We start from the raw sequence: 17,669 nt of genomic DNA on the forward strand, positions 1-17,669 counted from the left end.
CTCTAATATTATGACACTTATTCTGCAGAGGCAGTGGAAGGGATTGATGCTCATACAATAAACGGCTATATAGTCCATGACCTAGAAAGCAAATCGGAGGTTGACATTCCTTACCCTAGTACAGAAAATGGCCACGTACAGAGTGGAAGAGCATTCCATCATGGGCGTTTCATCATGGGTCTCCGAAAGACAGCCATGGCAGAACCCAAGTAAGAATGGCAACCTAAAATAACTAGGCTTGTATCAAGTTAGCAAGCTTAAGGCTCTGCTTATGCCTTGTCTTGTGAAAGTACAGCCTTCCATGCTGTTTGTTTTTAATTAGTTTTGTTTCTCTTTGTATTTCTTTTACTTGGGTATAGTTATTGTCCTACAAGGATGTCTGTTTTTGACCAGGCCTATTCAACTTAGCCCCACCCCATCTGTGTTTGAATTATAACTCCCATAATCCCCAGCCACAGTGGCCATTGCCAATAGCCAGGGATTATGGGAATTGTAGGCCAACATCTGCACAAGGGCCGAAGTTGAGCAGCCCTGTTTTTGACTCTCTGTTTAGTGAATATTCAAAATATGTCCTTTTTGCCTGTGTTACTTATTCAATAGGGTTGTCTTTCTCTCTTATCAGGGTTTCGTTTAGGATCTAATCCCATTTTGAATAATTCTTAGGCTAACATACAGACTGTTCTAAGAGATTCACAAACCTTTTCTCAGCAGTGTGTGTGTGTGTGTGTGTGTGTGTGTATACATACACATTGTTGTACAATATTTGTATTGTACATTTTTTGTGAAAAGCAGGGTATTTGCACTTAAATGAATAAACTATGGCTAGCACTAATCATAAATTGGCATCTGAATCATGGCTTGAGCCCCTGAATATACATCAGAAAAGCCATGGGTATAGAAGCTACTTGTCTGCTCTCACTTTCCAGCCTCTTACGTTTGCTGCCCTCTTGATGGTTCAGAGGTCTTTGGAGTTATAGCTGTAATGGTTTGTCAATCCATAGAACATTCTCGGCTGCTGTGTGAGGACATCTCACGAGTTATCATCCCATGCTCGTTCCAGGACAGGACTTATGCAAATTAGCTAGACTATAAATGGAGCCGGATGGTAACCCCACCCAGTTCTTTTCATCCTGCCAGCGCTCCAGCAAGGACTCTTCATTCTTCGTCTTCCTTACAGCTATTTTTCCAGCTAAGTCCTCTGTTCTGATCCCCTGTTCTGAATCTTTTACCTTCACCCCTCCTGTTATCACACACACACAAAAAGATCCTGTCTCTTTAAGTCCCTCTGTTTTAATACCTCTGTTAGCTTCCCTCTGCTTGACTCCTCTCCCACTCTATCGCTCTGTCCTTCCCTCTGTCCAATGGAGCAGAGCAGAGTGCCATGCCTTCAAGGCCTTCGGCCCAGAACTGACAAGCAGCGGTCTCGCATACTCAGAGTGGAGAGTTCTGCTGCAGCTGCGCTCGCCGCTAAGTCTGCCCCAGCCACACTCAGAACCACTGCGTCCCCCTCGGGCGAGGGAACCTCTTCAGCACTGCTTCCCACTGTGGCAGCAAGCACTGTAAAGAAAGCCCGCCAATTTGAGTCAGCGCGGGAAGCCGCGTGCGATGACAGGCACCATTTTGGAACTGCCAAAGAGGCCGAGGGAGAACAAGCGGCGGCCCAGAGACGTCAGCGGAGGAAGCAGGTTTTGCAGGTGTTCGCAGCGGTGAGATCCTCCGAGGCTTTGAGGTCTTCGGGGGAGGAGGCGGCCCCTATTCAGGCGGAGGAGGGCAATGAAGGGCGGCAGCCTATGGGAGGAGCAGGTTCTAAGGGAAATCGGCCACAACCCTCATTAGCAGCACCATCACACTCTGTGGATACTGACGGGCTGCAGGATAATCCTCCACTACTGGAGCCTATTAGGCAGGTATTGCCTGGGAGCCAGGGCGCTACCTTTCCTTCTGCCCCATCTACATCCTCGGGACTGGGGGTGGAAATTCCAGAAAGCTGGAAGTCATGGATAAATAATGCCTTATCTCAGGCTTTACATCAGTGCCAGGGAGAAAAGAAGGGTCGCAAGCGAAAGAGGAGATCCCCCTCTTCCTCCTCTTCTCATGAGAAATCCCATAAAAGAAAGAAGAGGCACCACAAGAGACAGCATGAAAAGTGCAGGGAGCGTAGATCTAACAGTATACGCCTATCCTGTCTGCATTCTTCAGAGGACTCCACTGTTGAGTCACCTACCTGCCCAGACAGAGTTATTGCCCCTTTACATTCTCCTCGGGCACCCTTGGGGGCAACAGCTTCATGCGAAGCCATCACTGACTTAGTGGACTTGAGCGATGAATCCAGAGAGGAGGGGGAGTGATCAGATGGGCAGACGGAGATGGGGGAATCCCTTCCTCAGTTCAAATGCCTGTTCCCCTCAGATGACTTTTCCACCTTGTTTGTGAAGGCAATGCCTACCCTAGGCCTCACTGTTGAGGGATTGCAATCTGTGGCGGCTCCCTCCAAGGAATCCCTGGTGCTACCTACAAATACTACACCAGAATTGCTCTTTCCTTTGCCTAATACCTTCTCTGAGGTTCTCCAGCAGGAATGGCAAGCACCAGCTGTGCAAAAGAAGGTGTCGCCTATTGCTAACAAGCAGTATGCGTTTGTCCCTTCAGCAGCAGCTCAGTTTCAGACGCCTCTGGTGGATGCGCATGTGGCAGCTTTTACCTCTGGTGCGGTGCTCCCACGTTTTTGCATTTTAAAGGACCCAGCTGAAAAGAGAATTGAATTTCAGTTAAAGAAAAATGAGTGCATTTCCCTTTCCATCAGAGCCTCTATAGCAGCATCTATAATTTTTCGAGCAGCTTTGTTGTGGACAGATGAATTGATACAATCCCCGCCTCCAGATCTAGTCAGGTCATGCCAGATCGCACTGAAACTACAGAAAGCCTAGGCATATATCACTGATACCACCTTAGACGCGGTACGTTTTGGGGTTCGGGCGACGGCTACCAATGTTATGGCTAGGAGGACCTTGTGACTCCGTCACTGGCAGGTAGATTCGTCATCTAAGTCAAATCTGGCTGCTGTACTCTTTTTGGTGATAAAATTGTTTGGGGATGATGCCCTTAAGGACATCCTCACTGAAACTAAGGATAGGAAGAATGTTTTCCCTACCACAGTTAAGAAAGACGAGTGGCGCTTTTTTCGGAGGGGACAACAGCAACAATACCGTCCCTTTCGTTCTTCCTTTCGCCCCCGTGATAGGGATATCAGAACCAAGCACCCCAATTGGCCAAAAGGCAATTTCTCCGCCCAGACCAATGTTAGAAACCAGCAACAGGGCCAGCAGTATAAACAGTATAATCACAATGACCACTGGGAGGTAGGCAGATGTGTCTCATATTTTTACCACGTGTGAGAGGTGTCAACCACAGACAGGTGGGTGCTAAGAACTATACTGGAGGGTTACTTCATAGACTGTCAGGTCGTCCGCAAAATAGTTTTCTATCTATCCCAGCTTCTCGGTCTATAACAAGACACAGAATTTTACAAATGGCCATAGAACACCTGTTGGCCATTGCAGCAATAGAGCCCATCCCGCCACTAGAACACCGTCAAGGGCTTTATTCAATCTTGTTTACCGTGCCCAAGCAGGACGGCACTTACAGGGCAGTCCTTGACTTAAAATTTTTAAACAAGTGGGTACGCAAACGCAAATTCAGGATGGAGACTCTCTGCTCTATTGCGGAAAGCTTGCAACACGGAGACCTCTTGGCCTCTGTGGATCTGACAGAAGCTTATCTTCATATCCCCATTCACCCTCTGTCCCGACTTTTCTTGAGATTTTGTTACAGGGGAGCCCATTATCAATATCGGGCACTCCCTTTCGGCCTTTCTTCAGCCCCCAGGGTGTTCACAAAGGTGTTGGCCCCCCTTGTAGCCCACATTCGCCTCCAAAAGGTGCGCCTCTTTGCATATTTAGATGATTTGCATTTAATGTCCAGACAGAGGGCATCATGAGACGTCCAGGTTACACTAGAGGTCCTGTCCAAGCACGGCTTCAAAGTCAACCTATCCAAGAGCCACTTGATTCCCACGTACAACTTACAGCATCTGGGAGTAATACTGGACACCAGAAGGGATCAGATATTTCTGCCAGAGGAACGCAGGCTCAAGATCTGGACCATGACCTCGAAAGTATTAGCTTCCCACAGGCCACGTATAATCCATCTGGCTCAGCTATTGGGCCTTATGGTGTCCGCAATCGACTCTGTACCGTGGGCGAGGTTTCATCTACACCACCTTCAGTGGTTTCTTCTCCCCTTTCAGGAGGAAATTGTCAACAGATCAACCAGGGCGGTGGTTCTGACTCTGGAAGTTCGTGCATCCCTGCTTTGGTGGCTCTCCCAAGAAGAACCTCGGGAAGGGCAAGCCTTTTCTGGACCCTCCTTGTATCCTGGTCACAATGGATGTGAGTCTCCATGGTTGGGGTTCTCATTGCCTAGCTCAGTCGGCTCAAGGCAAGTGGTCATCAGCGGAGCAGAGCCACAACATGAACTGGATGGAGCTTCGAGCAATTCGTTTGGCTCTTCAGGCCTTCCAGGCCATCGTGGTGGGCAAGGACGTTCTCGTCTGGATCAACAGTGTTCCTGCAAAGGCCCATGTCAACCGTCAGGGAGGCACCAGGTCTCGCTCCCTGCAGCAGGAAGCGACTCTCCTTCTTCAGTGGGCAGAGATCCATCTGTCGTCCCTAACAGCAGTATATGTGAGCGGGGAACTGAATGTGCAAGCAGACTGGCTAAGTTGCCAGGACCTTCATCCAGCAGAATGGTGTCTGAATCACCAGGCGTTCCAATTCCTGTGCAGGAGGTTGGGAGTTCCTCAGGTAGATCTTTTTGCCACTCCCCGCAACACGCAGCTGCCACGGTTCTTCGCTCGGTTTTCGTGTCAACAGGCAGAGCAGGTGGATGCGATGATGACCCCGTGGCCACGGGCACTGCTTTATGCTTTTCCTCTCGTGCCCCTACTGTGCAGACTTCTCCGATGGATTCGGCAGCAGAGAGCACAGGTGATCTTGGTGGCTCCACATTGGCCCTACAGACTGTGGTTTCCAGAAATTCTGAACCTCGTGACAGGCCCGCCTGTGTTTCTACCAATATCCACAGATCTTCTCTATCAGGGGCCAGTCTTGCATCCAGATCCCGCATGGTTCCAGCTTGCCGCGTGGCACTTGAATGGGAACTGTTAGAAGGATTTGGTTATTCTAGGGGCGTGTTGGACATGCTCATGGCTTCCAGGTGCCCATCCACTCATTGAATATACCAATGCACATGGCAGGTATTTCTCAGGTGGTGTAGGAGAAAGAGGCTGGCCCCGAGAGCTTGTTCCCTCTCTGAACTTTTGCAATTTCTACAGGACAGTCTTGACAAGGGGCTCAAGACAAATACCATCAAATGGCATGCAGCTGCTTTGGCCCCTCTACTGCTTCCATTCAAGGGCAAGACTGTTGCGTCCCACGTACATCTGAAACATTTTCTACGTGGAGCGTCCTTAACATCCCCTTTGGTTGTCCATAGGTTTCCGGCGTGGGATCTCCACAAGGTTCTGAGAGTTCTACACAAGGCTCCCTTCGAGCCTATCAGATCCATTTCACTGAGAATCCTTTCCATGAAGTTGGCCTTCCTGGTCGCTGTAACATCAGCCAGGAGGATATCGGAATTAGCTTCGCTATCAGCCAACTCAAAATTCTGTATCTTCTCTGCTGATGCGGTAACGTTAATCCCAGATCCATCTGTGCTACCTAAGGTATCATCTATGTTTCACAGATCTCAGAATCTAGTTCTACCTCCCTCTTGCCTTAGCCCTAAACACCCCAGGGAAAAGGAATGGCACAAGCTGGATGTGTGACGTTTGAAAATGTACCTTAAAAGGACTGCTTCCTTCAAATTGACGGACTCTTTATTTGTTTCGTTCTTACCGGCTTCCATGGGCTGAAAGGTCTCTTCAGCAGTCATAGGTCACTGGATTAGAGCCTGTATTAGCTTGGTGTATGAGACACAGCACCTGGCATTACCTCTGAGAATCACAGCTCATTCCACCAGATCAGCTTCCACTTCAGCAGCGTTTTTGACCAATGCTCCGTGGGAGGAAATATGCAGAGCGGCAACATGGGCCTCGCCATCCACTTTCACAAGGCATTACAAAATTGATCTTATGCACTCTGCTCAGGCTGCCTTTGGCAGACGAGTTCTGCAACATGTTCTTCCCCCTCAGTAATCTGGGTTTTTCCCCACCCAGGGTCATATAGCTTTGGTATGTCCCCATGAGATGTCCTCACACAGCAGCCAAGAAAGGAGCATTGGTACTCACCGAGAAGGCTTCTTCTGGCTGCTGTTGTAGAGGACATCTCGACCCTCCCGAAGTGGTCCCAGACTGCTGGAGGGTTTATTGATGTCGTTTCTCTGGTTACTACATTGTTCTCTAACTGTCATGTTTTCTATTTATATGTGTATTTAAAATTTCTTCCGTTAGAAGCTTGGCTGGCTACAAGAACTGGGTGGGGTTACCATCCGGCTCCATTTATAGTCTAGCTAATTTACATAAGTCCTGCCCTGGAGTGAGCATGGGATGATAACCCGTGAGATGTCCTCTACAACAGCAGCCAGAAGAAGCCTTCTTGGTGAGTACCAATGCTCCTTTTTCTGCCTGCCCCTGTGTATTTGTAAATGCACATGCATTGATGGGAAGTGCTTTTGTCTCCCTTTCACATTTTTCTTTTTCTTATTCAGTGGAGGATACTCCTTATTCCTCAGCATAGGATGCTGGAGGAAGTCACTCAAATGTATAAGCACTATGTGGAACACTTTTCTAGATTATCATTCTATCTTTAACATGTAGCACTAACATTCACATAGGTGCATTTTTGAGATACCAAAGGACATGCAAGTCAGGGTCAAAGTAGACACTGCTTTAAGCATGTGCTATGGATTTGTGTGTTTCTTTTTTCCTTTGTTAAATAGCACACACACACACACAGGCAAATCCAGATTTGGACCAGCCTCATTGAAGGGAAGCATTAATCCTTTGCCCTGCTGTGATCCTAATCTGGATCCAAATCACCATTCCCATGATTGCTATTTGACCAGGGAGAAAATTCACATTGATTGAGAGAAAAGAAAGCATGTAGCTGTGTAGAACATGCTTAAAGTGATATGTAATTTGCTTTTTTCCAATTTAAGAAATAGAGCTGCCACTTATAGCTAGAAGGGAAGTCTAACATTTTCTTTCTCATGGTTTTCTATGGGATTCACACCAATGGGCTTCTGCACATGTGCACTGCCTCGTCGGGGAGTCTGCCAGAGCTTCTCTTCACAGGTTTAGGTTGGAGCCTAGCGCCCCTTAGGCTTCATTGTGGCTGTGTGCCCCCCATCTTCCCTCAGTTCTTCAAGGACCAGTGCAGTGTGTAGACCCTTTGAGTGTCATTGGACCTTCTCTTTCCTTGTCAATCTCATGGTGGTTGTGGTGGTGGAGACCTTTTGATCTCTGCTTCTGCTGTAGTTTGCTTTTTCTCTAATTTTCTTCTGCTGTTTGATCTTTTTTTGTTTTGCGTTTTTGTTTTGTTTGCATTTCCCCCACCTCCCTCCCTGGCCTTCTCTTTGGCTTATGGTAAGGAAGATAACTTTCAAATAGTGCATCAAGGTAGGGCTAAGCTCCACTCAACAGACAGGCTGTACAGTCCTCAGACATATTTCTGAAAATGAAAAGGGCTTTTGCAGGGAGGCGAGAGAAGTGAAAATTGCATTCCACTCCATGCACACTGGGCTGTGGAACAGGCCTTCACTGCAGCTCCTCCCGCAGCCTCTCTGTAAGAGAGGAGCCCTTCTTCTGCCCTTGCACAACCTGTGGGCCAATGTTTTCAGACATATTTATTTCATCCACATTTTAAGAGATTTCTGCAGGGTACTCTAGTAGAATGCTGATGTTTTCATGGTAAAATGTAGTTACCCAACCTCAGCTTCTAATTTTATGTCCGTTGAATGTACCCGAGCAAATGTTACAAACCCCATTTGATTTCAGAGCTTCTGTTGGCTTTTCTTCCAGGCCCTCCCCTGTTTGTTATGAGATCCATTTGGAGGGTCCATTTGTTTCCATGTGTGTGTTTTTAAAAATAAACATTTTTCTGACTTTTAAATTGCTCTTTTTAAATCTTTGCCCTTGTCAGCAGGAGCTCTGATATGCAGGCATCATCTTGAATACCTTTAACTCCTTTGGATGTAGCGCTGTCAAGAGGCAGCACGAGTGAAATAAACTGCCACTTCCTATGAGAAATGATGGCCACTAGCATAGGAGTTGCAATTTTTTTCTAAGGTGGTGGCCTTTCTTTCTTTTACCCACACTGCCCTGGGATGCCACCACATCTCATATTAGTCATTAATATTCAAGGTAATCTCTGCCAAGATGCAACTACACACTGAAGCTCCTTCCACCATTCTCCCCCCACCCCTCGCAAGCTACTAGAAAATGAATAGGATTCAAAAAACTAACCCTATACATTATTTTTATTTATTTATGTATTTATTGCATTTATATCCCACTCTTCCTCCAAGTAACCAAGGTTAGGCTGAGAGATAAGTGACTGGCCCAGGGTCACCCAGTGAGTTTCATGGCTGAATGGGGATTTGAACTTGGGTCTTCTCAGTCCTAGTCCAGCACTCTAACTACTACACCACGCTGAGATCATGTTAGTATATGTATATGTATGTTAAATACATTAGTACTTTGTATACACGCATCATCAGGTTCATTTCAGAATGAATGAAACCAAAGCCCCATCTGTTCTGAAAACAAGTCCATACCCCTACTGTTCAATAGTGTTTATAATTTATTTTTAAAGTGATATTTGTGTGTAATCTGCCTCAAATTCACTGGATAGGTGGGATATCAATATAATAACTATTCAGCAAAAGGCCTAATAGATAACATCTCCAATTGCTCAACACTGATATCAGGAAACTGCAAACCAAGTTGGAGAGTGGTGGTTTCCTTCCTTGAAGCAACATGTAACAAGTGTCAAATAGATCTATGATCAGGACACACAACTTTTCCTCCAAATTGAATCATTGCAGCTGTGGTGAAAATAAGAGCATGAAGCCTCTATTAGCAACCATTCAAAAGCTGCTTTAGTCTTGGAGTTCATCGGATGGGTGTCATGGAAAAATAATGGCTGGCACAAGTCTTCTTCAGATTGGTCACCAGAGGTCTGCATAATAATCTTCACTGTCCCAGGCCTGAGCTGAGAAATAGGTTACATCATAGAGTACATGAAACCTAATAGCTAAATAAATAAAACTGTTCTCTTTGAGGACACAGGAAAAAGAAGTCTCCCTGCTTCATAAGAATAGCCCTGCTGATTAGGCCCATGGCCCATCTAGTCCAGCATCCTGGTTCACACAGTGTCCCACCAGATGTCTCTGGGAAGCCTACAGATAAGAGCTGAGGGCATGCCCTCTCTCCTGCTGTTGCTCTCCTGCAACTGGTATTGAGAGGCATCTTGCCTCTGAGGCTGGAGGTGGCCTATAGCCCTCAGATCAGTAGCCACTGATAGACATGTCCCCCATGAATTTATCTAAACCTCTCTTAAAGCCATCCAGGCTATGTCTATCACCACATTTTCCTTAGCAAAGGCTTTTCCTGGTTCGATTAGCATAAATAGTTTGGCCAATGGCTAATAAGGCACAAAACAGGGGGAAGATGGTTTCAGTTATGCTAATATTCTGCTTACCATTTCATTTGCCATTCATTCAGATTAGTAAAGAACACTTCTTCAGCAACATCAGGAGTAGGATGATAGCTTCTGCAGCTCTGGCTCCGTCAAGGGAGACATTTCTGCCTGCTACAGTTGATAGTGCTTCTCCTATGTGCAAATGTCATTTCACTGTTTATATTTGAATCATGGGGGGCGAGTGGTGTTAAAAAAAATCGTCATGAACCCTGCCACCTGCTGAGATCATGTGAGGAGTTCCAGTCACAGTTGCCACTGGCTGGTTTGGTGCCAATGCGAGACCAGGCCTTCTCTGTGGCTGCCCCAGGGCTTTGGAATGTCAGTATAAGGGCTTCTCCATCTCTGGCTGCCTTCAAAAACTCCCTTAGGACGCACCTGTTTTCTCAGGCTTTTTTCTTAAAAGTATTTTAAAACTATTTTAATTATGCTTTATTTTTGCTGTATTCTAAACAGTTGTATACTACCTGAAGATCTATGTGTTGGGCAATTTATAAATGGGACGGATAAATAAATAAATAAAAACTTCTTTCTTTCAGTACAAAATTCGTTGAAGGAACAGTGGTCCGACTGCTTGAAGAAGACGATTGTGTGGTGGGAATTGTGTACAGAGATAAAGAAACTGGTGACACAAAGGTGAGAATTTTCTAAAATCTGTTGGATATTGCAGTGTTCCTTGTACAACATGATCCTGTGCCAAATTAAAGCAAGACAAAATTTATCTAAACATGTAAATAAATTAACTCAACAAAATCAGTTAAAATCCAGGATCAAATTACTAGGTGGTATTAGTTTTGAGTTTGAAGCCTGCTCTGGGAAGAGCACAAGCAGATTCGGGGAGGTAAGCTAGCTTCTCTACACAAAACAACAACCCTTTTTTCTTCAAACAAACTATTAGGAGGAGGAGAGAGCTTGAGGGGCTGGTTCCTCTTTAAGGGAGAAGTCCGTGTGTGTGTCTGTGTTTATTTGCCAGGTCTAGCATTTTCCAAGACGTCCTTTGGGGGCTCTGTGGCATTTAGTTGTTGTTTCTCTCTGCCTGAAGAGGGACAGAGGGAGGAGTCAGCTAGGACTGTAGTGAGTCACACCTGGTGGGAGGGGCCATATTCCCGTGAACCACGTTCCTGTTTCAGTTTGAAGCCTACTCTCCATCATCCTGTTTCGCACAGTGCCCCTACTCTATATAAGAGGTGAAGGCCAGAGAGATTAGCAAACGGGGCATTGGAGTTTTGCCAGGAGTTAGAGGGGAAGTGTGTGTGTGTGGTGGGGGGGGAGCCTGAAATGAGTCCCCTTGATCACAAGGAGTCCAGTGAGAAGAGAAGGTAAGTCTCCTTCCATATTCTCGGGAAAGGAAGTTTAAACAGTTAAATAGCTGACCAATATAGCCAAGACCTAACTTTTTAACAAACAATCTGCAAATATTGTAAACAGCCAACAAACCCAGTTATGAAGAAAGAAAGCCACCAGGGGAAGGGCACTTCCCAGTGTATTGCACATAGTGTCACATGTATAACTATTTGCTCAGTGGGCAGAAGTCATGGGTGTGTGCTAGGTGCAAGTAGCTCCTGGCTCTCAGGGAACAAGAGCGTTCCCTCAAACCAAGGTGGCGGATCTGGAGAAGCTCAGAGAGACAGAGGGTATGTGGACGAGACTTTCAGCTTCTCTGCTATCAGCAGGGGGTAGGAGGGGGAAAGAAACACACAGAGACCAGATTAGAGCTATAAACAGCCATTTTGTCAGAGCATTCCTCCCCCCCACCCAATTATTTTTTAAATCTTTTAATACATTTGTACTGACTAATTTCCTCACAAGAAGGTATGATGTTGGGATGGGGAGGATTTTTCTTACAAATTTGTACTAGAACAATTTTGGCATACTTTGAAAATGATTTTTAAAAAGAAGCTTAAAACTCACTTCCACACACTGACACACGATGTGGGACTTCTCTCACATGTACACACACAGTTCATGGGGGTGTGGAGGGAGAGAGAGAAACACTTGACCAAGGGGAACAAATCACACACAAACAGAACAAACAGCAAAGGGTTGGCTTATACAAAATGTTTTACGTTCCTTCTTTGAGCGAGACCAGCAGCGAGACCTTTGGCTCTGCAGTTACATACCAATTCCAAGTGGGGGAGGAACACAAGACTCCAGCAGAACCAATAATGCTGGGAGAGGGCAGGACAAAATGGATGAAGCTGCTAGGGCTGGGTAACCGGTGAGCACTAAGATCGCAATGGCTCTTTTCCCGCCCAAGGTGGATTGCCAAAGCAGAGAGGAGGAGAGATCTCCAGACACGAGAGGAGATTATAGGAAGGAATAGGAGAAAAGCTTGCAATGCAAACATTTAGTGCGAGGCCCTTGAAAGTGCAGGGCCCATAGCAAATGCTACCTTTCCTAATGGGTTAATCCAGCATAGATCCCCTATTTATCAAAATCCCATAGTTCACATATTTTAATCTAGGGACTGCAAATGCGGGCAGTAGTGGGATCAGTCCAGTCTTTTAATATTGACATAGGGTTACCATGGTAGGAAAAACAACTTCCTTCTCTAGGGATACTTTTTTGCTTCAGGTTTGACAGTAAAATCATCATATTTATTCTCTATTTTTATATGTAAACTGCTCTGAGCACTTCTGTTGAAAGTGATATATAAATATTCATAGTAGTAAAGGATAGCAAGCTGTTGCTTGCATTGACATGCTGCAAACTTTGCATTTAAGTACACTGAAAAAACATCTAAATAAGAGGCACACAATTTGATAGCCAAGTTCCCACTGAAAACTTGAATAACCTAGACTAGCTTAAACAAAGCCATAGACAGTAGCTGCTCATCTTGCTTAATGCCTCTTATTGTACTTCTTTGTGGAACCCATTTGTGTTGCAGGAGCTCCGCGCACCCCTCACGGTTGTTGCTGATGGTATCTTTTCAAAGCTTAGGAGAAATCTTGCTTCCAACACAGTTAAAGTTCCATCCCATTTTGTAGGGTGCATTCTAAAGGTAAGAGTTCTCTGAAAATCTAAGTTTACTATTATCATATTGGATGCTTAAAGCAAAATGTCTATTGCCCCAATCAAGATGCAAACTTCAGAATATCTCTGTTTGAATGGTTGTTATTACTGTAGCATTTAGGTGCTCTTACAGTTCTTATTTCTCCCATCCTCACAACAACCTCTGATATCCATTGTTGCTATAATTTTACAAATGGAAACTCAGGTTCCATTTTAGTAGTTGGCTGAAAACCACACTGTTGAATACTGTGCATAATAGATCAGCGATATACTGAGAAAGTCAATCAAAGAGCACTTCTAATAACACCCTTTCCTTTTCTCTCTTTCTTAATTTAAAAAAAAAAAAAAGGATTCACCTCAATTTAAACCCAACTATGCTGAACTTGTTTTGGGGAGTCCTAATCCAGTGCTTATCTACCAGATTTCTGCCTCTGAAACCCGAGTCCTTGTTGACATTAGAGGTGACATGCCGAAGAACCTTAAAGAATACATGTTTGAAAAGATTTATCCCCAGCTTCCAGGTAGGAATGTGTGCACAGACTGTCAGCACTATTGAAGGAGTGCTTCATTTGATACATGTGTAATTTTTTAATGCTAAATTGCTTTGTGATTTGAATAATAATACAAATAAATAAATTGATTAGGATAAGAAAACGAATTTGACAAGAGAAATTCTAAGCATTGTGCAAACAAACACAACCCAAGAATTTAAAAGCAAAAGGTAGCAGGTAGTCTAGGTGATAGCTTTTTCAAGAGGGGACAACAGCTGATTTGATGTTGGAATTGTTCAGTCAACCTGGTAACTCAGTGGGCAGTCAGATTCCCCATTTCAGGCTGCAAGGGTGCAGTGGAGGATTGCCTAGATGTCATGTGCATCATTCCACAACCAGTGTGGCATGGATAGTCACAGATCTGTTTTGCAGAGGCTGTGGGAGGTGCGCACCTGTGTAGATAGGTGGGTAGATAGGTTTGTGTCTCTCTTCTTGGGCCACATGGGGTAGTGGCAAATATCCTTGGTCTGTAGTGAGAACAGGTAGCTGGTGAACAGTGTAGAAAGAGAGGGAGCCCCAGTTCATACATTCACTCCAGGGTAGCACTGCAGTAGCTTGCTAAAGGAGTAGTGCATGCCACTTCTTTCCACTATGCCGATAGTCTGAAGTGTGAACTAAGCCCACTATGTTAGTGCCCATGCATAGACCTCATCATGCTGCACATTAGGAGTGTGCACAAAACTGGTTGGCCTGATTCGGTTTGAGTCTGAACCAGACCTGAACAGGACCTGGCCAGTTCGGTTTTGCTCCCCACCGAAACCCACCCACCCTGGTTCGGTTTGGTTCTGGGGGTTTGTGAGTAAGTTCTTTAAAAAGAAAAAAATTGTTAGTACTTATCCCCTCCAGGGGGCTTCTCCAAGGCCGGGGGTGGTGGTGTCCATGGAGGTTCCCCCTCCCCCTGCCAGCCTTCCTTGTACAAAAAATCGCCCGATTCAGGCATTCTTCAGCCATTTCTGGGCCTTTCCCCTCGCGGCAGCCATTTCTTGGTCATGCCCTGGCCATGTAGGGGCCCATTGTGCATGCATGGTGGCCTCCAAAATGCAATCTTTCCTTTTCTTTTTCTTTTTCTGCCCGAGAAAGGCCGGTGGGGGAGGGGCAACCACAGACCCCACCGCGGCCTTGGAGAAGCCCCCAGGAGGGGCTTTCACACAACGCGTGATCCACTTGTGGAACGCTCTGCCTCAGGATGTGGTGACAGCCAACAACCTGGATGGCTTTAAGAGGGGTTTGGATGACTTCATGGAGCAGAGGTCTATCAATGGCTACTAGTCGGAGGGCTGTAGGCCACCTCCTGCCTCAAGGGCAGGGTGCCTCTGAGTACCAGTTGCAGGGGAGTAATGGCAGGTGAGAGGGCATGCCCTCAACTCCTGACTGTAGGCTCCCAATGGCATCTGGTGGGCCACTGTGCGAAACAGGATGCTGGACTAGATGGGCCTTGGGCCTGATCCAGCAGGGCTGTTCTTATCTTCTTTGAGGGGGTAAGTAAGTGTGTGTTTGTGTGTGTGTGTATAAAATTCGCGAACACCCTGAATGGTTGGGGTGGGTGGTTGGACCGAACAAGGGCTGGTTTGGTTAGACACTGAACTGTTGAACCTGTTTGCACATCCCTACTGCACATTAAGAACATTAGAACAGCCCTGCTGGATCGGGTCCAAGGATTATCTAATCAAGCATCCTATTTTCCACACAGTGGCCCACCAGATGCCTCTGAGAAGCCCACAGGCAAGGGCATCCCCCTCTCCTGCTGTTGCTCCCCTGCAACAGGCATTTAGAGGCATTGTGCCTCTGAGGCGGGAGGTGACCTATCACCATCAGACTAGTAGCCATTGATAGACCTGTCCTCCCTGAATCTGTCATCCAAGCTAGTGGTCATCATCATATTCTGTAGCAGAGGATTCCATTTTATTATGTATATACATGTTTAATTATGTGCTGTGTGAAAAAGTACTACCTTTCATTGGTCCTAAATTTCCAGTCAGTTTCATGGGATGACCCCTGGTTTTAGTGTTGTGAGAGAGGAAGAAATTTTTTCCTCTGTCTACTCTTTCTTTGCCATTCATAATTTTATACACCTCTTATCATGTCTCCCCGTAGTCGCCTCTTTTCCAAACTAAAGAGCCCCAGATTGCTGTAGTGTTGCCTTATAAGGAGCGTGCTCCAGGCCCCCTAATGTCTTGGTTGCCCTCTTCTGTACCTTTTCCAGTTCTACAATGTCTTTCTTAAGATACAGTGACCAGAACTCCATGTGGTGTTTCAGATGTCGCCGCATCATAGATTTGTATAAGGACATTATGATACTAGCATTTTTATTTTCAGTCCCTTTCCTGATGATCCCAGGTTATCTGTATACTGGAGGGGAGGTGCTCCCACAGCTTCCACTTCACACTATTGTGGTGCTATCCCATTGTATGTCTCAACCAGGGCAGTCTCTGGCTGGATACAGGATCTGTTAGACCTTGGACAGCTCCAGGGCACAGCAGACAACTTTCTATGGTGAATTGTGGAGCACAGCTCTTATGTAGGCTTATATCTGAAGACAATGCAAAAAGGTCAGGAAAAACTGATATAATTCTAGGTTATAATATATAACTCCAAGAAAAAATAAGAATATAAATGGGTATTTTAATGATAAAAATTAAAAGTTCTGCATAAAGTGGCTTAAAATTCAATTAAGCTAATTTTTAGTCATAAAACATTTTCAAATCCTCATACATATGCTGATTCAGTATTGTAAAAGTCCTCAGAAATATGTAGTAATACTGTAGTGCCAAGTGAGCTGAAGTCCTCTTGGATTCTTATCAAGTCAGTGCTGTATTTCTAAGTGAGTTGAAATGCTCTTAAAATCTTGTCAAGTCAGATGTGTTTTGACTAAATGTCTTTCTCAGTGACTTTTCATATATTATTTTCATTTTCTCTAGGGCATAACGCCTCCAGATCCAAAGCCCCTTTCTCACTTAGTTGCACGTTTTTCTTTTGTATATTGTGCCCTTCTAAATTTTGCATTAGATGCTTGTATTTTAAGCCAATGCATTTTAAACTTTTATAATAAGGAAACAACATGTGGAAGAAAATGGTGCCCAAACGTGTATAAATATTATAACCTAGGATTATATTAGTTTCTCCTGATCTTTTGTATTGTTTTGGTTTATCTTTTGGAAGAGGTTTCTACCCTGTTTTGTGTCCTCCCAGCTCCCGGAAATCCCACAATGCACCACACCAGTGCATGGTACATTGTGGGGATCTCCCCCCCTCCCCGAGCGATGGGGTGGTGCCTGTCAGTGTTGCACTGCTGGCTGAAAGCAGCCAGCGCGGCACACCGTCAGATAAACAGAGCCCGCCTCTTGTTTAAGAGGTGTGGGCTCCCTAGGTGGGTTTGCCGCCGAGGTGCCACCTGGAGCAGCATGCCTCCTGGTGATTCTCATGGGCAGCCAAGCTCCTTCTTGGCTGCCTTAGCCCAGTCCTGGCTGCTCGTGAGAGCAGCCTCTGGATCTGCCATGGGTTTTTTTTGGTGGGAGGGGGCGGAGAGGGTAGTTCAAAGCAGCTTTGAGGAGATTGGGAGAGGAAGCCTTTACCCTTTGCTTCTCTCTCTGAGCGAAATCCTCCCCAAGCTGCCATTTGCCCCTGGGTGAGGGGGCAGGACATGCAAGTACCTCTTCCACCTGAATTCCTATCCAGGGCCTGAAAAATGGTACCAGCCATAGGAGGGGACTTAACATGCTGCAGGGGAAGGTTGGTAATAGTGGACAAGTGTCTTTTAAGAAATCTTTGGCTGTCATCATTAACCTTCCTGTGGAGTAAGCCTCAGGTTCCCTGGAGCATTACGTGAAAACTTCTGTTCTAGAGAATGTTCCCGGAAGCCATCAGTGTAGGAACTTCTTCTGCTGAAAGAGCCACCAATATGTGTGGCAGGAACAGAAGAAATCTTGTAACCACTCATGTGGTAGGCAGATGTGACTGAGAGTGAAGAGATCATACAAAGCAATCCTCTGCTGTGCAAGTACCTGTGTAGATGAGTGATGTGGCACACAATACACCCAGCCCATGGCCTGCACTGGAAATAAGTTGTTTTCTTCTGGAAAAGTGCATTGCACATTTTTCAAAGCACTTATGATTTCACAAAAACATAGGACATAATCTCAGCCTTATCCCCTGTTCCTTCCCCAATTGACAGGGACAAAAGAACAACTATATTTGACTGGCTCATTGATGTTACTTTTCTCACAGCAATGAATACTTTTTAATGTAGTATACTCCCGAAGCTCTTAAAGTGAAAGTTGGCTTTAAGGCAGTGGTGTAGTAAGGTTGGAGCCAGCAAGATTTGAGGCTGGGCCTCCCTGCCCACTGCCACCTG

The 17,669-nt window shown here is 45.6% G+C and overlaps 1 protein-coding gene across 3 annotated transcripts in view; it reads left to right on the forward strand.

The window, feature by feature from the left end:
• The window catches only part of SQLE (squalene epoxidase), a 53,812-nt gene that overhangs the window by 19,328 nt on the left and 16,815 nt on the right, over positions 1 to 17,669 (forward strand). For all 3 annotated transcript variants that reach the window (XM_053245793.1, XM_053245795.1, XM_053245796.1), the window contains 4 exons: positions 29 to 209; positions 10,295 to 10,391; positions 12,643 to 12,756; positions 13,117 to 13,288. In XM_053245793.1, the coding sequence (XP_053101768.1) occupies positions 29 to 209; positions 10,295 to 10,391; positions 12,643 to 12,756; positions 13,117 to 13,288 (564 nt within the window). The remainder of the gene's footprint in view (positions 1 to 28; positions 210 to 10,294; positions 10,392 to 12,642; positions 12,757 to 13,116; positions 13,289 to 17,669) is intronic.

The sequence above is a fragment of the Hemicordylus capensis genome, chromosome 4, assembly GCF_027244095.1.
Source record: "Hemicordylus capensis ecotype Gifberg chromosome 4, rHemCap1.1.pri, whole genome shotgun sequence".
Lineage (NCBI taxonomy): Eukaryota > Metazoa > Chordata > Lepidosauria > Squamata > Cordylidae > Hemicordylus > Hemicordylus capensis.